The 20,730-nt window shown below is 40.9% G+C and overlaps 1 protein-coding gene across 1 annotated transcript; it reads left to right on the forward strand.

Annotated features, from left to right (window-relative positions):
* Positions 1-10,806: 10,806 nt before the first annotated feature.
* Positions 10,807-14,610, forward strand: LOC136399367 (leukocyte immunoglobulin-like receptor subfamily A member 5). The gene is made up of 5 exons (XM_066374459.1): positions 10,807-11,110; positions 11,323-11,358; positions 11,522-11,809; positions 11,964-12,263; positions 14,051-14,610. The coding sequence occupies exons 1-5, from the start codon at positions 11,077-11,079 to the stop codon at positions 14,185-14,187; spliced, it is 795 nt and encodes a 264-aa protein (XP_066230556.1). The 5' UTR covers positions 10,807-11,076; the 3' UTR covers positions 14,188-14,610.
* The last annotated feature ends 6,120 nt before the right edge of the window (positions 14,611-20,730 follow it).

A 20,730-nucleotide genomic window follows, 5' to 3' on the forward strand; every position in this document is an offset into this window, starting at 1 on the left:
TCACCAGGCTGCTAATTCAGAAAGGGGGGACTAGGAGAGAGAATCCAGGAAAGCAAACTCTCTCATCGTTGGACCCTGCAAACGCCAACAAGCCTTGACTACCAGCAAGACTAAAGCCAATTATATGACATTGCCATAGAATCCCATCAACTGCAAATCCCTACCTAAGTGTGACACAAGGGCAGAGCCTGGGGTACAGAGTCACCGACCAGGAAGAGGGAGAGAGAAGAAAAAGGAAGAAGTTAACCTCTCAAAATCAAGAAAAATCCACAGACTTTACAACTTGTTCCACTAATTTTTTTTTGTTGTTGTTTGTTTCTTCTATCTTATTGCCTTTATTTCCTCCACCTTGGTCCTTCTATTCTCTGCCCATCTTATGCTTCCCTTTTCTTGAACTACACTACCCATGAGTGTTACATTTTATTTCTCTTCTTCATCCTCACCCTCCTTTAAGGTTATACTCCAAAACACTTAACTCTCACTCTCTCCTCTTTTGTTTTTTTTTATCTTGCTTTATTTTGTTTTTTTTCTCTTCCTATTTTATATCTTCCTTCGTTTTTCTCTTTTTCTTATTTTTTCCTTTCTATTCGTTTTTTCTTTTCTCATTTTACTTTCCTCCCATTTAATCCTCAATCATGAACAAATTAGTTAATTTGGGACTCAAGGCTTTTTTTTGGCTTTATTTTTCTTTTTTGCTTTTGTTTTTATTTTTTTTCTTGTTTGTTTATTTTTGTGGCATTTTGGGTCCTCCCAACCCAAGGTCTCCATTGTATTTAGTCTTCGCTCTACTTAATACAACAGATTTTTACTTATTATTTTTATTTTTCTTCTTCTTTATTATTCTTTTTTCGTCCTTTTTTCTGGTTCCCTCTTATCCCTCTCATTATATCTCTTAGTTGACCATCACTTACAAGCAAATCATCTTATGCTTGTCTAAGATTTTCTTCCTTTTTTTTTTTTTTTTTGCATTTAGTAGGTCCCTACTCCCTTTTTTTTGCCCCTTGAACTCTTCACCCCAAATCAGGCCCTCCATTATAGGCACGATATTTCCCTGAGGAGGGGAGAGGAGGGAAAGAGAAGAAAGAAAAAAGGGGGAAATAATAAATTATTACTGTTTTTTTTTGTGGGGTGTTTTACCATTTTTTTTTTTTTTTTTTTTTTTTACTTTTTACTCTTTATTAATTCTAATTAGTGCTATCAACAAGACCACCCTCAGATGCCAATAAGAAAGAGGAAATCGAATATTATGGATACAAAAGAAAGAGAGGTAACACAAATAGATGTGGAAAAATCTATGGAGAAAAGACTTAACATATTGGAAGCCTTGGAGCTAAATGACAGAGAATTTAAAATAGAAATCTTAAAAATACTCAGAGATATACAAGAAAACACAGAAAGGCAATATAGGGAGATCAGAAAACAACTCAATGAACACAAAGAATATATTACCAAGGAAATTGAAACTATAAAAACAAATCAAACAGAAATGAAAAACTCAATTCACGAGCTGAAAAACGAGGTAACAAGCTTAGCTAACAGAACAGCCCAGATTGAAGATAGGATTAGTGAAATAGAAGACAAACAACTTGAGGCACAACAGAGAGAAGAAGAAAGAGACTCAAAAATAATAAAAAAACGAGAAAGCCCTACAGGAATTGTCTGACTCCATCAGAAAGAATAACATAAGAATAATAGGTATATCAGAGGGAGAAGAAAAAGAAAATGGAATGGAGAATATACTCAAACAAATAATAGACGAGAACTTCCTAAGCCTGTGGAAAGAACTAAAGCCTCAAATTCAAGAAGCAAACAGAACACCGAGTTTTCTTAACCCCAACAAACCCACTCCAAGGCACATCATAATAAAGATGACACAAACCAATGACAAAGAAAAAATTCTCAAGGCAGCCAGGGAAAAGAAGAGTACAACATATAAAGGAAGGCCTATTAGATTATCATCAGATTTCTCAGCAGAAACTCTACAAGCTAGAAGAGAGTGGACCCCAATATTTAAAGCCCTGAAAGAGAGGAACTTTCAGCCAAGAATACTATACCCATCAAAGCTATCCTTCAAGTATGAAGGAGATATAAAAACATTCACAAATACAGAAAAGATGAGAGAATTTATCAACAGAAAGCCCCCACTCCAGGAAATACTAAAGGGGGTTTTCCAACCAGATTCAAAGAACAAAAGAAAACAACACCACAAGTAACAGCTCCACCAAGAACACAATAAAACCAAACTTAAACTGTGACAACAAAGGAAAAAAAGGGGGGAGAGGATGGAGATTAACAGCAGCAAAGGACGATGAAGTGCAGAAATATTTATAAGATAGGGTACTACAATGAATATGGTAGGTACCCTTTTCATTACTTAATGGTAACCACCCTTGAAAAAACCACCACAAAAACACTTGACTTAAAAAAGGTAGCAACAGAGGAAAGAAGTATGGAACACAAACAAACAAAAACAAATGATAGAAAAACAAAAGAGAAGAATCAAACTAGATACAAAACTAACAGAAAGCAATTTATAAAATGGCAGTAGGGAACCCACAAGTGTCAATAATTACACTAAATGTAAATGGATTAAACTTACCAATAAAAAGACACAGAGTAGCAGAATGGATTAAAAAAGAAAATCCAACTATATGCTGCCTACAAGAAACACATCTAAGCAACAAGGATAAAAACAAATTCAAAGTGAAAGGCTGGAAAACAATACTCCAAGCAAACAACACCCAAAAAAAAGCAGGTGTAGCAATACTCATATTTAATAATGCTGACTACAAGACAGAAAAAGTACTCAGAGACAAAAATGGTCATTTCATAATGATTAAGGGGAAGTTGAATCAAGAAGACATAACAATCCTTAATATATATGCACCAAACCAAGGAGCACCAAAATATATAAGACAGCTACTTATTGACCTTAAAACAAAAACTAACAAAAATACAATCATACTTGGAGACCTCAATACACCACTGACGGCTCTAGATCGGTCATCCAAACAGAGAATCAACAAAGACATAGTGGCCTTAAACGAAATACTAGAACAACTGGATATGATAGACATCTACAGGATACTTCATCCCAAAGCGACAGAGTATACATTTTTCTCTAGTGTACATGGAACATTCTCAAGAATTGACCATATGTTGGGCCACAAAGACAATATCAGCAAATTTAGAAAAATTGAAATTGTACCAAGCATATTTTCTGATCATAAAGCCTTGAAACTAGAATTCAACTGCAAAAAAGAGGGGGAAAAACCCACAAAATTGTGGAAACTAAACAACATACTTCTAAAAAATGAATGGGTCAAAGAAGAAATAAGCGCAGAGATCAAAAGATATATACAGACAAATGAAAATGAAAATACGACATATCAGAATCTCTGGGATGCAGCAAAAGCAGTAATAAGAGGAAAGTTCATATCACTTCAGGCCTATATGAACAAACAAGAGAGAGCCGAAGTAAACCACTTAACTTCACACCTTAAGGAACTAGAAAAAGAAGAACAAAGACAACCCAAAACCAGCCGAAGAAAGGAGATAATAAAAATCAGAGCAGAAATAAATGAAATAGAGAACAGAAAAACTATAGAAAAAATCAATAAAACAAGGAGCTGGTTCTTTGAAAAGATCAACAAAATTGACAAACCCTTAGCAAGACTCACCAAGGAAAAAAGGCACAGGAGTCAAATAAATAAAATCCAAAATGAAAGAGGAGAGATCACCACAGACATCATAGATATACAAAGAATTATTGTAGAATACTATGAAAAATTATATGCCACCAAATACAACAATCTAGAAGAAATGGATAAATTCCTAGAACAATACAACCTTCCTAGACTGAGTCATGAAGAAGCAGAAAGCCTAAACAGACCAATCAGCAGGGAGGAAATAGAAAAAACTATTAAAAACCTCCCCAAAAATAAAAGTCCAGGCCCAGACGGTTATACTAGTGAATTCTATCAAACATTCAAAGAAGACTTGGTTCCTATTCTACTCAAAGTCTTCCAAAATATTGAAGAAGAAGCAATACTTCCAAACACATTTTATGAGGCAAACATAACCCTCATACCAAAACCTGGCAAGGATGGCACAAAGAAAGAAAACTACAGACCAATATCTCTAATGAATACAGATGCTAAAATTCTAAACAAAATACTGGCAAACCGAATACAACAACATATTAAAAAAATAATACATCATGATCAAGTGGGATTCATCCCAGAATCTCAAGGATGGTTCAACATACGCAAAATGGTTAACGTAATACACCATATCAACAAAACAAAGAACAAAAACCACATGATCTTATCAATAGATGCAGAAAAGGCTTTTGATAAAATACAACACAATTTTATGTTTAAGACTCTCAACAAAATGGGTATAGAAGGAAAATATCTCAACATGATAAAGGCCATATATGATAAACCATCAGCTAACATCCTATTAAACGGCATAAAACTGAGGACTTTCTACCTTAAATCAGGAACAAGACAGGGTTGTCCACTCTCTCCACTCTTATTTAACGTGGTGCTAGAAGTTATGGCCAGAGCAATCAGACAAGACAAAGAAAAAAAAGGCATCCATATCGGAAAAGAAGAAGTAAAGGTATCACTTTTTGCTGATGATATGATCCTATACATCGAAAACCCGAAGGACTCCACAAAAAGATTATTAGAAACAATAAACAAATACAGTAAGATCACAGGATACAAAATTAACATACAAAAGTCCATAGCCTTTCTATATGCCAACAATGAAAAATTAGAAAACGAACTCAAAAAAACAATTCCCTTCACGATTGCAACAAAAAAATAAAATACCTAGGAATAAACATAACAAAGAACGTAAAGGACCTATATAATGAAAATTAGAAAGCATTTTTAAGAGAAATCGAAAAAGATACAATGAGATGGAAAAATATTCCTTGTTCTTGGATAGGAAGAATAAATATAATCAAAATGGCCATATTACCCAAAGCAATATACAAATTTAATGCAATTCCCATCAAAATCCCTGTGAGATTTTTTAAAGAAATGGAACAAAAAATCATCAGATTTATATGGAACTATAAAAAACCCCGAATAGCCAAAACAATCCTAAGGAAAAAGAATGAAGCTGGGGGCATTACAATACCTGACTTTAAACTATATTATAGGGCCACGATAATCAAAACAGCATGGTATTGGCAGAAAAATAGACACTCAGACCAATGGAACAGAATAGAAAGCCCAGAAATAAAACCACATATATATGGTCAAATAATCTTTGATAAAGGGGCCAACAATACACAATGGAGAAAAGAAAGCCTCTTCAACAAATGGTGTTGGGAAAACTGGAAAGCCACATGCAAAAGAATGAAACTCGACTACAGCCTGTCCCCGTGTACTAAAATTAATTCAAAATGGATCAAAGACCTAAATATAAGACCTGAAACAATAAAGTACATAGAAGAAGACATAGGTACTAAAATCATGGACCTAGGTTTTAAAGAACATTTTATGAACTTGACTCCAATGGCAAGAGAAGTGAAGGCAAAGATAAATGAATGGGACTACATCAGAATAAAAAGTTTTTGCTCAGCAAGAGAAACTGATATAAAAATAAACAGACAGCCAACTAAATGGGAAATGATATTTTCAAACAACAGCTCAGATAAGGGCCTAATATCTAAAATTTACAAAGAACTCATAAAACTCAACAACAAACAAACAAACAATCCAATAAAAAAATGGGAAGAGGACATGAACAGACACTTCTCCCAGGAAGAGATACAAATGGCCAACAGATATATGAAAAGATGCTCAGCTTCATTAGTTATTAGAGAAATGCAAATCAAAACTACAATGAGATACCACCTCACTCCTGTTAGATTAGCTATTATCAACAAGACAGGTAATAGCAAATGTTGGAGAGGCTGTGGAGAAAAAGGAACCCTCATTCACTGTTGGTGGGACTGTAAAGTAGTACAACCATTATGGAGGAAAGTATGGTGGTTCCTCAAAAACTGCAAATAGAACTACCTTATGACCCAGCAATCCCTCTACTGGGTATATACCCCAAAACCTCAGAAACATTGATACGTGAAGACACATGTAGCCCCATGTTCATTGCAGCACTGTTCACAGTGGCCAAGACATGGAAACAACCAAAAAGCCCTTCAATAGAAGACTGGATAAAGAAGATGTGGTACATATACACTATGGAATACTACTCAGCCATAAGAAATGATGACATCAGATCATTTACAGCAAAATGGTGGGATCTTGATAACATTATAAGGAGTGAAATAAGTAAATCAGAAAAAAACAAGAACTACATGATTCCATACATTGGTGGAACATAAAAATGAGACTAAGAGACATGGACAAGAGTGTGGTGGTTACCAAGGGTGGGGGGAGGGAGGACATAGGAGGGAGGGAGGGAGAGAGTTAGGGGGAGAGTGAGGGGCACAGAGAACTAGATAGAGGGTTGCGGAGGACAGTCTGACTTTGGGCGAGGGGTTTGCAACATAATTTAATGACAAAATAACCTAGACATGTTTTCTTTGAATATATGTACCCTGATTTATTAATGTCATCCCATTACCATTAATAAAAATTTATTATAAAAAAAAAACAAAAAAACACAGAAAAAAAAAAAAAAGAAACTTGTGGAGACAAGAGAGAAGTGGCACACTTTTTCTCAATTGCTTAAAAGAAGTGGTAAATCCAGAATTCTATAACAGATGAAATTATCCTTCAGAAATAAAAGGAAAGTAAAACATCCTCAGGTGGAGGAATAATAAGAGGATTTATCACAAGCAGAACTCATGTAAATAAACAACCACAGGAAGTTTTTGCCCCAGAGCTGAAATGATAAAGGGGAATCTTGGAACATCAAGAAGGAAAAAGAAGGAAGGGAAGAGGGAAAATGTGGACACTAGCAGAGTGCAGAAGACAGAAAGTCACAACTACACAGTTATCTTTTCTCCATGGGCATTCACCTCTCAATATGCTCAGGTGTGAGGGCAACAAGAACAAACATACACACATTAGCATCCAATAATGTGTGTGAATATGTTGTCAATCTACTAACACCTAAAAAATACAAATAAACTTTTACTTAAATTCTCATGTCTAACACAGGGATAAGAGATGTCTGAATTCCAAAAAGAACTGTGGGATCTTTGGAGCAATCAGGACAGCCCAGAAGACCCATGCCTTAGGAATGAGAACAAATTAGCGCTGGAATATGCTTAAACACTACTTTTTTAAAGGTCAGGTTGAACCATAAAGCTATTTGATCGACTTTCTAAGCATAGTTACACACTTTTAAAGAAAGGAGGCAGAGTTTGTTACTCTACAGTGTCACTTTCATAATGCCTGGCATGGTAAACCACAAATCGTCCTGCATTTGGGCGGACATGCAGAGGTTAGTGGCCACCCTTACAGATTTAGAGGAGGCAGTAGTTAAGCCCATGGTGTCCTCCTTGTCTAATACCCAGCCTGGTTCCTGCAGACACTGAGTGTACATGGGTGATAGAAGGTGGAGAGGATGTCACCAAGTACTCCCACTGGCCACGGCTGCTATGCAGGATAAATGTGTTTATTAGGAGTCAATGCAGGCCTTTGGTCATGTCTAGGCAGCCATGGATGGGGTGACTAAGAGCAGTTCCTCACCTGGGTACCTATTGGCAGGTTGCCCAGGATAAATTCACTCTCTCACAGTGTAGCCCAAGGGACGTCAGCACCTTGACATTGGGCAGAACCTCACATTTGTCATATTATGGATGACATCTTGTGGGTTAGACCTGATGAGTGGAGGGTGGTGAGGGCTCTGGTTGCTGTGGTTTGCACAGCGAGTGGTGGGAAGAAAACAGGAATTGAAAAATTCAGGGGCCACAGCAGAGACATTATAGAGGTCCTGCTGTCTGTGGACTGTCAGGACATGTCCTGGACAGGGAAGCATTGTATCTGGCCATGGCAAAGACCCTTCCCTGGGCATGAGTCTTGATCGTGGAAGCAGCTTACATCTAGTATACTTGAGATTATGGATATGTCCCTTATTGGGTGACCGAGAAGCTGTGGGTCTGAATGGAGCCCTGGTCCAGGACCCTGCAGCCATGGCCATGTGACCAGCCAGACCCCATACTGCTAGCAGTGTCTGGTGTACTGGGAGGCTGTGTGAGTTCCCCCTGAGTCCCTGTGGGTTCATGTCATCGTATTATCTGGAATAGTGAGCTAGACACCATTTGCAAAGCTGCTCCTGACATGACACTGGTTCCCAATAGCAACTTGTTGACTCACATGAAGACATCAAGGGTCTTTGCAGCTGGTCTAGCCATGAGGAAGACATTATCATTCTCAGCACATCCTGATTTCAGCCCATGAGGGAAGATAGTGTACACCTGGGTCAATGAACAGAGGTGACAGAGAGTGAAGGTAGGTCACACAATCTTGTGGATTTTATGCACATGACGTTTTCCCTCTATCTGTAACATGTTATTTGTCTCTCAATGATTTTTTTTTTAAGTTAGATAATCATAAGATGTGGCGCATGGATTTTAATTTATAACTGAGTTTCTTGCATGTATAAATTTGTAACTCTTAATAAATTTGTGACATAATCAGCTTTTTCTTCAAATATAATTATTTTTCATTAATATCACTCTCCTTTTCCTGGAAATTCAGTAACATAAAACCTTTCACAGATCCCTGAGTCTGTGTTTATTTTTAAAATCGGGATAGCCTCCAAAATTGGCTCTGGCCCAGTGCTGTAGAGGGAATCACAGTGTGAGAGGAGGAGCTCTGCTCAGGGGAGGGGCCGGAGGAGGCAGAAATGACTCAGTATTTGAAGGAGGATGGTGAAAGAAAAGATGGTTGGTGTTGCTTATGGAAACAGGAAGTCAGCGAAGGGAAAATTTGGGGAAAAATTCCTCAGTCCCAGCAGCTTTCTTCTTAGATATGTGGTCAGTCTTCTCAGCATCTCCTTATACCTCCCTCTGTTCCAGGGATGTTCACCCTGTGACGGCCCCACTGGCTCCTTCAGGCACCAAGAAGAAAATGGAGCAGCCTCCATTTCTTCACTTGACACTTCACAGCCCATCATCAGCTCCACATCATTACACCTCTTGATCCATTTTTTTTAAGTGAAAAGAGGGGAGATAGAGACAGACTCCTGCATGTGCCCAACTGGGATCCACCTGGAAACCCTGTATGGGGCCAATGCTCAAGGACTGAGCTATTTTTAGAACCTGAGGCTGACACTCAAAGCAGCCAAGCTATCCTCAGTGTCCAGGATTGATGCTTGAACTTATCGAACCACTGGAAGTGGGAGAAGAGAGAGACAAGGAGGAGAAGCAGAGTGAAGTAGAGGGAGAGAAGCAGATGGTTACCTCTCATGTGTGCCCTGACTGGGGATTGAACCTGGGATGTCCAGATGCTGGACTGGCACTCTATCCATTGAGCCGGCCAGCCAAGGCCCCTGGATTCCTTCTTAACAATGTCCTGGATCCATCACCAGACTCAAAATATCTTGTCTGTGGCATCACATCAGCATCCTTCCTGGTCCTCCAACCCAGTTCCCATCCCTTTCTCCAGTTCTCTCCTCTCTCCACCCCCTGAGACTTTCTATAGCCAATCAGGTCTGAGCTTGCCCGCTCCACCCCCTCCACCACTTTCCATCCTCAAACAAGATCCAGGTTGCACTATCTCATCTTCAGGGCTGTGGATGATCAGGATTGAGCTAAACTCACAGCCCCAGCAGACACGACTCTCCCTCCACAACCAGACCCGTCATGATCAGCCTCACTCCCCTCCACCCCAAACCACACTCAGAAACTGAGCTATTTAAGAATGCTGTGCCTTCCTCAGCTGCTCCCTCAGCCACTGATCCTAACCACCTCCTTTCCAACCTGCTGGACCAAGAGACATTTGTCTCATCCCACTACCTGTAAATGTAGTTTGCACTATAAATGTGTGGAAGAGTTATACGTATAAGAAAACCACTTAAATGACATAAAATTCTGATCGATACTCCATCCAGGTATCATGTGATTGTTGGAGTTTTATTATTGATAGATCTAATTATCCATAGAGCCTGCCTACATGACATTTTCACATAGTGGAAACCTTCTTAAACAGAAATCTGTTTCCACTCTATTGCTTAAAATTTTTTTTCCATTGACTTCAAAATGAAATGCCAAATATTTTCATGGTGGTCTAGATCCTGTGTGACCAGACCCCAGCCTTCACCGGACAGCTCTCACTTCTGAGCACAGCTCAAGATCTTTCTGGTCAAGGATGCCCCCAGGCCACCACCTCTGTCTGATCTTGGCTCTTGCCTTGGGTCAGTCTGTCCCAGAGGAGGACCCCACACAGCTAGCACCCAGGTTACATGACATCTACTTGTTATTGAACCTCATTATCTCATTCTCATTTTTCTCCCACCATGTAACCTCAAAATAAGACAGTAATGTATTGTCTGCCTTCTAAATATCTGTATATCTGTCTTCATCCTTCTTAACAATGTCCTGAGCCCACGCATCCAGGGACAGACTCCTTCAGCCTCAGCAGTGACTCTCAGAGCCCAGCACTGACTGGCTGGGGTCACCGCGCAGTAAATATTGCCTGGTAGCTTGGCCAATGGGAGAAGGTAGACAATTGCATGTCCAGAGTCTCGGGAAAAGGAAGTACTTACCCAAGATCAAAGAGATTCTAGAAAAGGCAGAGTCAGAATTGGAACAGAAACTGGGTGGCTCCTCTCCTCCCCTGTGTTCTCTAACCTCCTGTCCTGGAACAGCTGTCACCCTCTGGATGTGGGTTTGGCATGAGGTGGACGCAGAGCGCGTGGGGTCTGGTGAGACTCAGATCAATCTGAACCGTCCCCAAATTTGCTGTCTGCTATGGCTCATCCTTCAGGGAGGGGCTACTTCCCTTCCTGCGAGGCCACTGAGAAGGAACCCTTGACAGGTTACACGGATCCTCAACCCGGTTACACTGCATTCATCCACTGTCTTGCCAGGCTCTGTGGATTTTATACGTTGTCTGCTCACTGGTGACCAAGGGAGGAAGCAGCATGACCCCAACCCTCACTGTCCTTCTCTGCCTTGGTGAGCTCTGGGGAATGTAGAAGGATGGGGTGCCCTCCCTCCTGGGCCCTGGGCCCTAGAGACTTTAGGACTTGGGAAGGTCAGTAAACACAGGACTTCTGAGGGAAGGAGATATTCTCAGACCCAGACCTGACTCCAGTGCTCAGGGCCCAGGCAGACCTGGAGCTTCTGTGTGTGTGAGGGGGACAGTGCTCACAGAGATTCTCTTCCAGGGCTGTGCTGGTGCCCGTGGGACCAGGTGCAGGCAGGTGAGTCCTCCCCCAGATTCTTGTTTCAGCACAATGTCTCCTTGTCATCTGGGGAAACACAGGGTTTGAAATAATGTTGAATACATCTGGGAAGGGCTTTGGAGTGACATCTGGGAAGCAGGGAAGAAGGTCTCCCGGGCACTTAAAGTCTGGTTCCTTTCAGGGATCCTTCCCAAACCCTCCATCTGGGCTGACCCAAGCCCCATGGTCACCATAGGGAGCCCTGTGACCATCTGGTGTAAGGGTTCCCTGCAGGCTGATGTCTACAATCTGTATAAAGAGAGGGTATCTTTACCCTGGATGACGAGGATTCTACCAAACCCCAGCAACAAGAACAGCTTCCTCATTAAATCCACGAGCTCACAGCATGCAGGACTGTACCAGTGTGCATATCACTCCATTGTCAACATGTTGTCAGAGCGGACTGACCTCCTGCTCCTGGTGGTGACAGGTAAGGAAGACACCAGGTCCCCTCCCCACTGTGGGCTCCTCCTCAGAGACAGAGGGAGTGGAGGGTGGTCTCAGGGGGATGTCAACCCTCACCATGCACACCCAGGGCATGTGGGGTGATTGTCCCCTTTAACACAGATCCCCTTCTCCCTCAGGAGTGGGTACTGCACCGTCCCTCTCAGCCCAGCCAAGCCCTGTGGTGGCCTCAGGAGGGCACGTGTCCCTCTCCTGTAGCTTGCAGAACACATCGGGCATTTTCCATCTGCTGAAGGAGGGAGGAGCTGACCCTCCCCGACACATGGAATCCAGACTCCATGCTGGGAGGTGGCAGGCCATCTTCCCTGTGAGCCCTGTGAGCACCTCCCATGCTGGAACCTACAGATGCTACGTTTCTCCCAGCTCCTATCCTCATGTGTGGTCACAGCCCAGTGACCCTCTGCACATTGAAGTCACAGGTGAGAGGACAGACCCCTGTGTAACCCCATCTGTTTCCAGGGCCCAGAATGACTGACATTATGTGTGTTCCAATTTGAAAAAGGGTCATGAGGGTTGAGTGACACTGGCTTATTGAGGACAGAACCACAGGCAGAAAGCTCAGTGAGGTGCCAGGGAGAACTCTCACTGAGAGGGGTGACTCTACCCCAGGAATGTACACAAAACCCTCCGTCTCCGCCCAGCCGGGACCCTCAGTGACCTCGGGAGGGAATGTGACCCTGCAGTGTTGCTCTGAGGTCTGGTTTGACACCTTCCACCTGCACAGGGAGGGGTCACGGGATCCTCCCAGCACCTTCGTCTGCAAGACACTTCTGCACCCTCTCACACCAACTTCTTTCTCAGTTCTGTGACTTTAGGTCACAAGGGGACCTACAGGTGCTTCAGCTCACACAGCACCTCCCCCCACCTGTTGTCACACCCAAGTGAATTTCCGGAGCACATGTTCTCATGGGAGATCTGGCCCTGACTCTTGTGTCGCCATGGTCAGTTCAGGACCCTGTCTCCAGGGGACCTTTGGGCTGAAATGGAGTGAGGAGGTAGGACCTTCACTGCCCAGAGGGATGGAAAAAGCCAGAGCTCCCCCCTTCCTGCCTCACTGTCACCTCATCCCTGAGGTGCAGACATGTTCCCAGGGGGCTGGGGGAGGCTGGGGAGGACCAGGCTGACCAAAGGAGAACAGGCCAGAGACGCCCATCCTGACCTCTCCAGTCTCCTGTTCTCGTGGCCTCACCAGAGACCAAGACATGAGTGGGGACAAGCAGAGGCTGTGATCCCAGAGAGAACAGGATCACCTGCTCTGACACAGCTTGTCTACACACACACACACACACACACACACACACACACACTAACATTTACATATACACTTTTATTGTATATTTATTAGTACACCACAAGTTTATGTCCATATACATGATGTGCAATTTTAATATTCCTGTAAGAGATGTTTGTTTAAATATATATACAGATGTATTTTATATGTTATAAATACACTTTATATATCTATATGTGTAGTTATACATATACAGGGTAAGACAAAAGTAAGAACAGTAGTTTGTATGGAAAAAACACAATAATTAATAAATAATAATACCGAAGAAACAATATCTTTGTGTACTCACAACTCTAAACTTACTTAGGCTAATCCTGTATTTACTACTATATTAATACTAAACTTATGTACCTACAAGTATATCTACTAATACTCATCCATATACTCATGTTTTCCTTCTGGTAAATATATCTGCCATTGTAGATATTCAATAGTATATAAAAATGAATTAATAAAAGAATAAATAGATTTTAAATATTCCAGGTGACGAAAATGCAGAGCCCAGAGAGGAGGAACCTGGGTGGGTGGGGTGAAGGAGACCCAGCCCCAGACTGTCACCCTGTGCTCATGACATTCAGGAGCCCTGACACCAAGCTTCTTCCATGGACTCTGGGTCCCAGCTGTTGAAATTGTAGGATCTCTCAAGTGTCGGAGATTAAGTTCATGGGGTCTTACATCTCAGACTAAACACAGAACACAGAACTCTTAATTATTTCTGAATTAAGATCATTTCTCCACTAATCCTGAGCTCCTGGTGACAGCTAAATCTTATCACAGTGACTCAGAGCAGGTTCTAAGTTTAGACATCACAGGGACACTGAGGTCAAGGGCAGGTGAGAGCATCAAGCAGACATCTAGATCCTGGAGATTTCGGTATTCCCTGACTACGGTGACATTTGTATTCACATTTTCTAGGCTCCCAGCCCCAAGACTACACAGTGGGGAACCTCATCCAGATGGGCGTGGCTGGATTGATCCTGCTGGTCCTCGGGGTGCTGCTGTTTCAGGCTCGAAAGAGTCCAAGAAGGACCCACCATGCAGCCAGGACATGAACATAGAAGGAGCAATGCAGCATTCACAGAGGACATCTGATGACCCAAGGAGCTGGTGACAGAAAGTTGAGACCACAGTTGAGGACACTATCGGCTGAGAATGTCCAGCAGTGGACATTCTTATGGAGTGACTGTGATTGGGATGCAGGGAACGTGTGCCGTGTTCCTGTGGAGAACGCCTTCTCCACCCACTGGGGCCCTCCCTCCCTGTCACCACTGACTCTCCCTCACTGTACTTCCGTTCTCACCCCTGTGGGTGCACCCACATGGCTGGTTTGCATCCACATCTATACACCCCTTCACGCCCGACATTGACAAACTGTGGTGTCTTCAGAGCACTGGGATTTTAAAAAACATGTAACACAAAGCGCTGCCACCTGTTAGATTGTGGGTGAATGTAAAAATTATGCACTAAGTGACAGAAGCCAGACATAAAAGATCACATTTTGTGAGATTCCATTTATATAAAATGTTCCATAAAAACAGAAATCTGGTGTGTGTGTGTGTCAGGGGCCAAGCTGGAAGAGACTATGGAGACAGAACGCTTCATAGTTTTTTGTTTTTTTTTTGAGAGGAGGTGTTAATAAAAATTTCTTTTACCTAGATAGAAGTTGTGGTTGAGACATTGTGTATTTAATACATTCTACTAGATTTTATACCTTAAAAGGCTTCTTATGTGAATTTTACATCAATAAAATGAAAAGCAACTAAACAGACATGGTTTCCTACAGATCCTTTATAACTTAGAAGTGGCACCAAGTCTTCATAAAATTTTACAAGAGACAAGACTCCAACCTGTACAGAGATGCCCTGAGTGCCTTAGAGCTTAGAGATCAATCCACTGATGAAATTTCCACCTTCCCTCTTGATTGTTGCTGAGTCTATGATGCAGGATGAGAACCATCAACCTTGTGTCCTCTAACTCTGTGCTCATCTGCCATTCAACCAAGGATGTCCTGTAGTCTCAGATTTACCTTGTAGGTTGGGGGGTATGTATGTGGAGATCAAGTAGCCCTTCCTACCATAAGTCTCTTATACCCAGGTCTTAATCTGAGCTGATATTTTTTACAATGGAAAGAGAAAATTTACTGGCTCAAAATAGATGGTTCATAAATGTTTCTTATGTCTTAAATTAAAACCTGAGAATTGTCCCCAACTAGTTCATAGATGGAATAAACGGTATAACACAAAGTGTTATTGTCTGGGGGACAAGAATCAGGGAGGAGGCTTAAACAATTTAAAGGATTTGAGGGAATTTGATGGAGAGAAGAGGCTCCTGCTCAGAGAAACAAGAAAGTCAGAGAGAGGAAGTGTCAGGGAGAAACAAAACCAAAAAGCAGGCCAGGCAGGAGGTGCTGGTTCCCTCTGTGAGTCAGTTTACAGTGTTGTAAACATCTCCCCAATCCTCATTCCTCTCTTGGTGTCATAGTTCTTGTGACAGTCCCACTGGCTTCTCCAGTCAACCAAGGCAGAGAATGGAAGAGCCCTCAATTCTTCATGCTCTCCCTCACACACAATGAACATATCCCACTGTTCTGATCCTGAGCCCTTCTTTATGTGACCAAGCTCATCTCCACTGTCAAGTGTGCCCACCACCCAAACCAAATCATTTTCTATCACCATGTATTTGTCCCTGTTTACTCTCCTCCTCCCCCTCCTCCCACACCCCTCCCCCTGATAACCACTTCACTTTTAGCTATGTCCATGATATCCCACCAATGTGTAAAATCATACAATTCTTAGCTTTTCTCATTTACTTATTTCACTTGGTATAATGTTCTCAAATCCATCCATGTTGTCATAAATGGCACTATGTTTTCATCTCTTATAGCTAAGTAGTATTCTATTGTATACATGTACCACATCTTCTTTATCCAATCCTCTATTGAGGGACACTTCAGTTGTTTCCATGCCTTGGCCACTGTGAATAATGCTGTGATGAACATGGGGGTGCATACATTTTTTTTTTGTTTTTAGGGTAGATACTCAGTACAGGGATTGCTGGGTCATATGGTAATTCTATTCTCAATTTTTTCAGGAACCATCATACTTTCTTCCATAGTGGTTGTATTAATTTGCATTCTCACCAGAAGTAAATGAGGATTCTTTTTCTCTATAGCCTCTCCAACACTTATTATTACCTATCTTCTTTATCATAGCCAAATACCCAAAGCAATATACAAATTTAATGCAATCCCCATGAAACCCCAATGTCATTTTTTAAAAAAAGAAATAGACCAAAAAATCTCCATGCTTTTATGGAACCATAAAAAACCCAAATAGCCAAAGCAATTTGAGGAAAAAGAGTAAAGCTCGTAGTGTCCCATTACCTGACTTCAAATTATATATACTATAAAGCTATGATAGTCAAAAGAGCATGGTATCAGCAGAAAAATAGACACACAAGCCAATGGAACAGAATTGAGAGCCCAGAAATAATACTACATATATATGGACAAATCATCTTTGACAAAGAATCCAAAAACACACAATGGAGAAAAGTAAGTCTCTTCAATAAATGGTGCTGGGAAAATTGGAAAACAATCTGCAAAAAAATAAAACTTGACTACAGTTTGTCCCCATGCACAAAAATAAATTCAAAATGAGTCAAAGATCAAATAAAAGATCTGAAGCAATAAATTACATAGAAGAAAATATAGGTACTAAGCTCATGAACCTTGGCCATAGAGAACAATTTATGAATTTTACCCCAAAGGCAAGAGAAATAAAGGAAAAAAAATAAATGAATGGGACTATATCAAACTAAAAAGCTTCTGTACAGCAAAAGAAACCAACAACAAAACAAATAGGCAGCCAACTAAATGGGAGATGATATTTGCAAAGAACAGCTTCAATAAGGAGCTGTCCATAATATATAAAGAACTCACAAAGTTCAGCTACAAACAAGCAAACAATTCAATTGAAAAATGGGGGAAGGCCCTGAACAGACACTTCTCCCAAGAGGACGTACAAATGGCCAAAAGATATATGAAAAGATGCTCATCTTTACTAGCTATTCTAGAAATGCAAATCAATAGCTATGATCAACAAGACGGGTAATAGCAAATGTTGGAGAGGCTGTGGAGAAAAAGGAACCCTCATTCACTGTTGGTGGGACTGTAAAGTAGTACAACCATTATGGAGGAAAGTATGGTGGTTCCTCAAAAAACTGCAAATAGAACTACCTTATGACCCAGCAATCCCTCTACTGGGTATATACCCCAAAACCTCAGAAACATTGATACGTGAAGACACATGTAGCCCCATGTTCATTGCAGCACTGTTCACAGTGGCCAAGACATGGAAACAACCAAAAAGCCCTTCAATAGAAGACTGGATAAAGAAGATGTGGCACATATACACTATGGAATACTACTCAGCCATAAGAAACGATGACATCAGATCATTTACAGCAAAATGGTGGGATCTTGATAACATTATAAGGAGTGAAATAAGTAAATCAGAAAAAAACAAGAACTACATGATTCCATACATTGGTGGAACATAAAAATGAGACTAAGAGACATGGACAAGAGTGTGGTGGTTACCAGGGGTGGGGGGAGGGAGGACAGGGGGAGAGTTAGGGGGAGGGGGAGGGGCACAGAGAACTAGATAGAGGGTGGCGAAGGACAATCTGACTTTGGGCGAGGGGTATGCAACATAATTTAATGACAAAATAACCTAGACATGTTTTCTTTGAATATATGTACCCTGATTTATTAATGTCATCCCATTACCATTAATAAAAATTTATTTAAAAAAAAAAAAAAAAAAAAGAAATGCAAATCAAAACTACAATGAGATATCACTTCACATTTGTGAGATTAGCTATTATCAGCAGGACAGGTAATAACAAGTGTTGGAGAGGCTGTGAAGAAAAAGGAATCCTCATTCACTGTTGGTTGGAATATAAATTAGTACATTCATTATGGAAGAAAGTATGATCCTTCCCTAAAAAATTAAGAATAGAATTTTCATATGACCCAGCAATGCCTCTACTGGGTATCTGCCCCAAAACTCGAAAATATTGGTACATAAAGACACATGCACCCCCATGTTCATCACAGCATTATTCACAGTGGCCAAGACATGAAAACAACCAAAGTATCTTTTGACAGAGGATTGGATAAAGAAAATGTGGCACATATATGCAATAAAAGTGAAGTGGTTACCAGAAGGAAAGGCATGTGGGGGAAGAGGACAGTGAAGTGGGTGGGAGGAAGTGTGTAAAGAAGGACAAATATAAGGTGAAAGAAAATGATTTGACTTTGAGTGATGAGTATATAGCATAATCAACAGTTCAAATTCTATAGAAATGTTCACCTGAAAACTATGTACTCTTATTTATCAATGTCACCATGTTAAAGTTAATTTTCTAAATAAAATTTAAAAATTATATGAAAAAGAAAACCAAAAAAATTAATAAAAGCACACACAAAAATAAAAATGTAGAAATTAAAGAAAATGAAATTTAAAAAGTAAAAGAATAAGAAAAAAGTATGAAAGAAAATAATGAAAAAAAGAAAATATGAATATTGATTCTGAGAGGTTACTGTTTTCTTCTAGTAGGTGTCACTGCATTAAAATTTTAGCTCTGTGAAATTCCTGGGCTGTCTTCCACTAAGATGTTGCTGTCACAATTATGTGAGCGGGGCTGCAGTTACATTGGTAGGTGGGGTTGGGTGTATTGTGAGGGCTTTATGGCTTTGACTTTATGGCATTGGCTTTTTGGTTTTAAAGACTTTAGCAATGGACATTCCAAACTTCTGGGTGCTTTTTTCCTTGTCTCAAGAGACCAGGAGACCAGACATGGAGCACCCTGTTCTTCAGTGGAGAGAGTGTCTCTGGAGAGCTATGTTCTGGGGTTTGTCTCTGCCACTCTCTGTACCTGTGAAGTGAGGGAAGCGGGATCCTGGAGGCTGGGGTGCCACACTTCACTTTTCTCTGTCTGTGCCAAGTACAAGTTGCCGGCAGACTGCAGGAACACTGTGCTGTCTCTCTGGTTAAGATCCCCTTTGGCCCCTCTATCTCACTGTTCCTCCTGATAGAATGAGACCCAGTCACTCCAGGTTTCCCTCTCTGTACCCCTTAGACAAAACCGAGACAACTTGAGCTTCCTTCCTACCTGTATTCCAGTAGAGAAAAAAAAAACCCAAGTCACTCTGGGTTGATCTGCTCTCCAGAGCCCACTGCAAATACATTTTATTTTTCACCCCCTTTTCAACCTGTTTCAACTTTAGTCCATTCGGTTTGTGGATATCTCAGGCACACCTGTGAGCTTAGCTGGGTCTTATTTGATGTATTATAGTTGTTCAATTTATTAAAGTTTCAAAGGGAGAGATCAGAAGTATCTTTCACATCACCATTACTCTGATGTCAATGAAGGTATTTTCTTAGAACTGGTTTTCCAACACAACAACAGACTCTTACTTTAAACATCTGACTGTTCATTCAAACTGATAGTATTTCTGGAGAAACTATACCGTGTGTCATCTGATATAGAGAGAAGTGTTTGATAGGTCTTAGGATGGTTTTTCACAATGATTTTGGATTTATTTGTTCCAAACTATTCTTTTTAAATTAAATTTATTGGAGTGATATTAGTTAACAAAATAATATATGTTTCAAGTTTGCACTCTTGTGATACATTACTGTGCATTGTGTGTTCACCCCCATTAACTTTCACTACATCCCTCATTATTGTTTAGTTCCCATTTCTCACATGGGGCACCACTTGCCCTGAGACAGTGACTACTGGGAGACCATATGGAATGCACTGAGGGACTTAGGGGACACCACCTCACAACCGCTATTCAGGTTTCATGAGACAGCCCTGACCCCCAGTCCTTATGGGTATATATATGGGTATATATATATATTTTTATAAATAAATTTTTATTTTAATGGGGTGACATCAATAAATCAGGGTACATATATTCAAAGAAAACATTTCCAGGTTATCTTGTCATTTAGTTCTGTTGCATACCCATCACACAAAGAGAGATCATCCTCCGTCACCCTCTATCCAGTTTTCTTTGTACCCCTCCCCCCTTCCCCCTCTCCCTCCTTCCCTCCCCCCACCCCCCGTAACCACCACACTCTTGTCCATGTCTCTTAGTCTCGCTTTTATGTCCCACCAATGTATGGATTCCTGCAGTTCTTGTTTTTTTCTGATTCGCTTATTTCACTCCACATAATGTTATCAATGTTCCACCATTCTGCTGTAAGTGATCCGATGTCCTCATTTCTTCTAGCTGAATAGTATACCATGGTGTATATGTGCCCCACCTTCTTTATCCAGTCTTCTATTTTTTTTACAGTGATTAAAAGCCTTTAAGCAAACTCTTGGCCAATACAGCAAGAATCCATAAAAGAGTAGTGTCCTTAACATGTTCACCAAGTCCAAATTGGCCCCATCACCATGGCCAAATCCCTGAAAAATGCAACCCAACTTCAGTTCAGTCTGTTAGGAGCTGTCACAGGGAGCAGGAGTCCAGGAAAAGTCCACACAGGAAAAGGCCGCATGGCACTGGAATTGTTGTC

The sequence above is a fragment of the Saccopteryx leptura genome, chromosome 3, assembly GCF_036850995.1.
Source record: "Saccopteryx leptura isolate mSacLep1 chromosome 3, mSacLep1_pri_phased_curated, whole genome shotgun sequence".
In the NCBI taxonomy this organism is placed as follows: domain Eukaryota; kingdom Metazoa; phylum Chordata; class Mammalia; order Chiroptera; family Emballonuridae; genus Saccopteryx; species Saccopteryx leptura.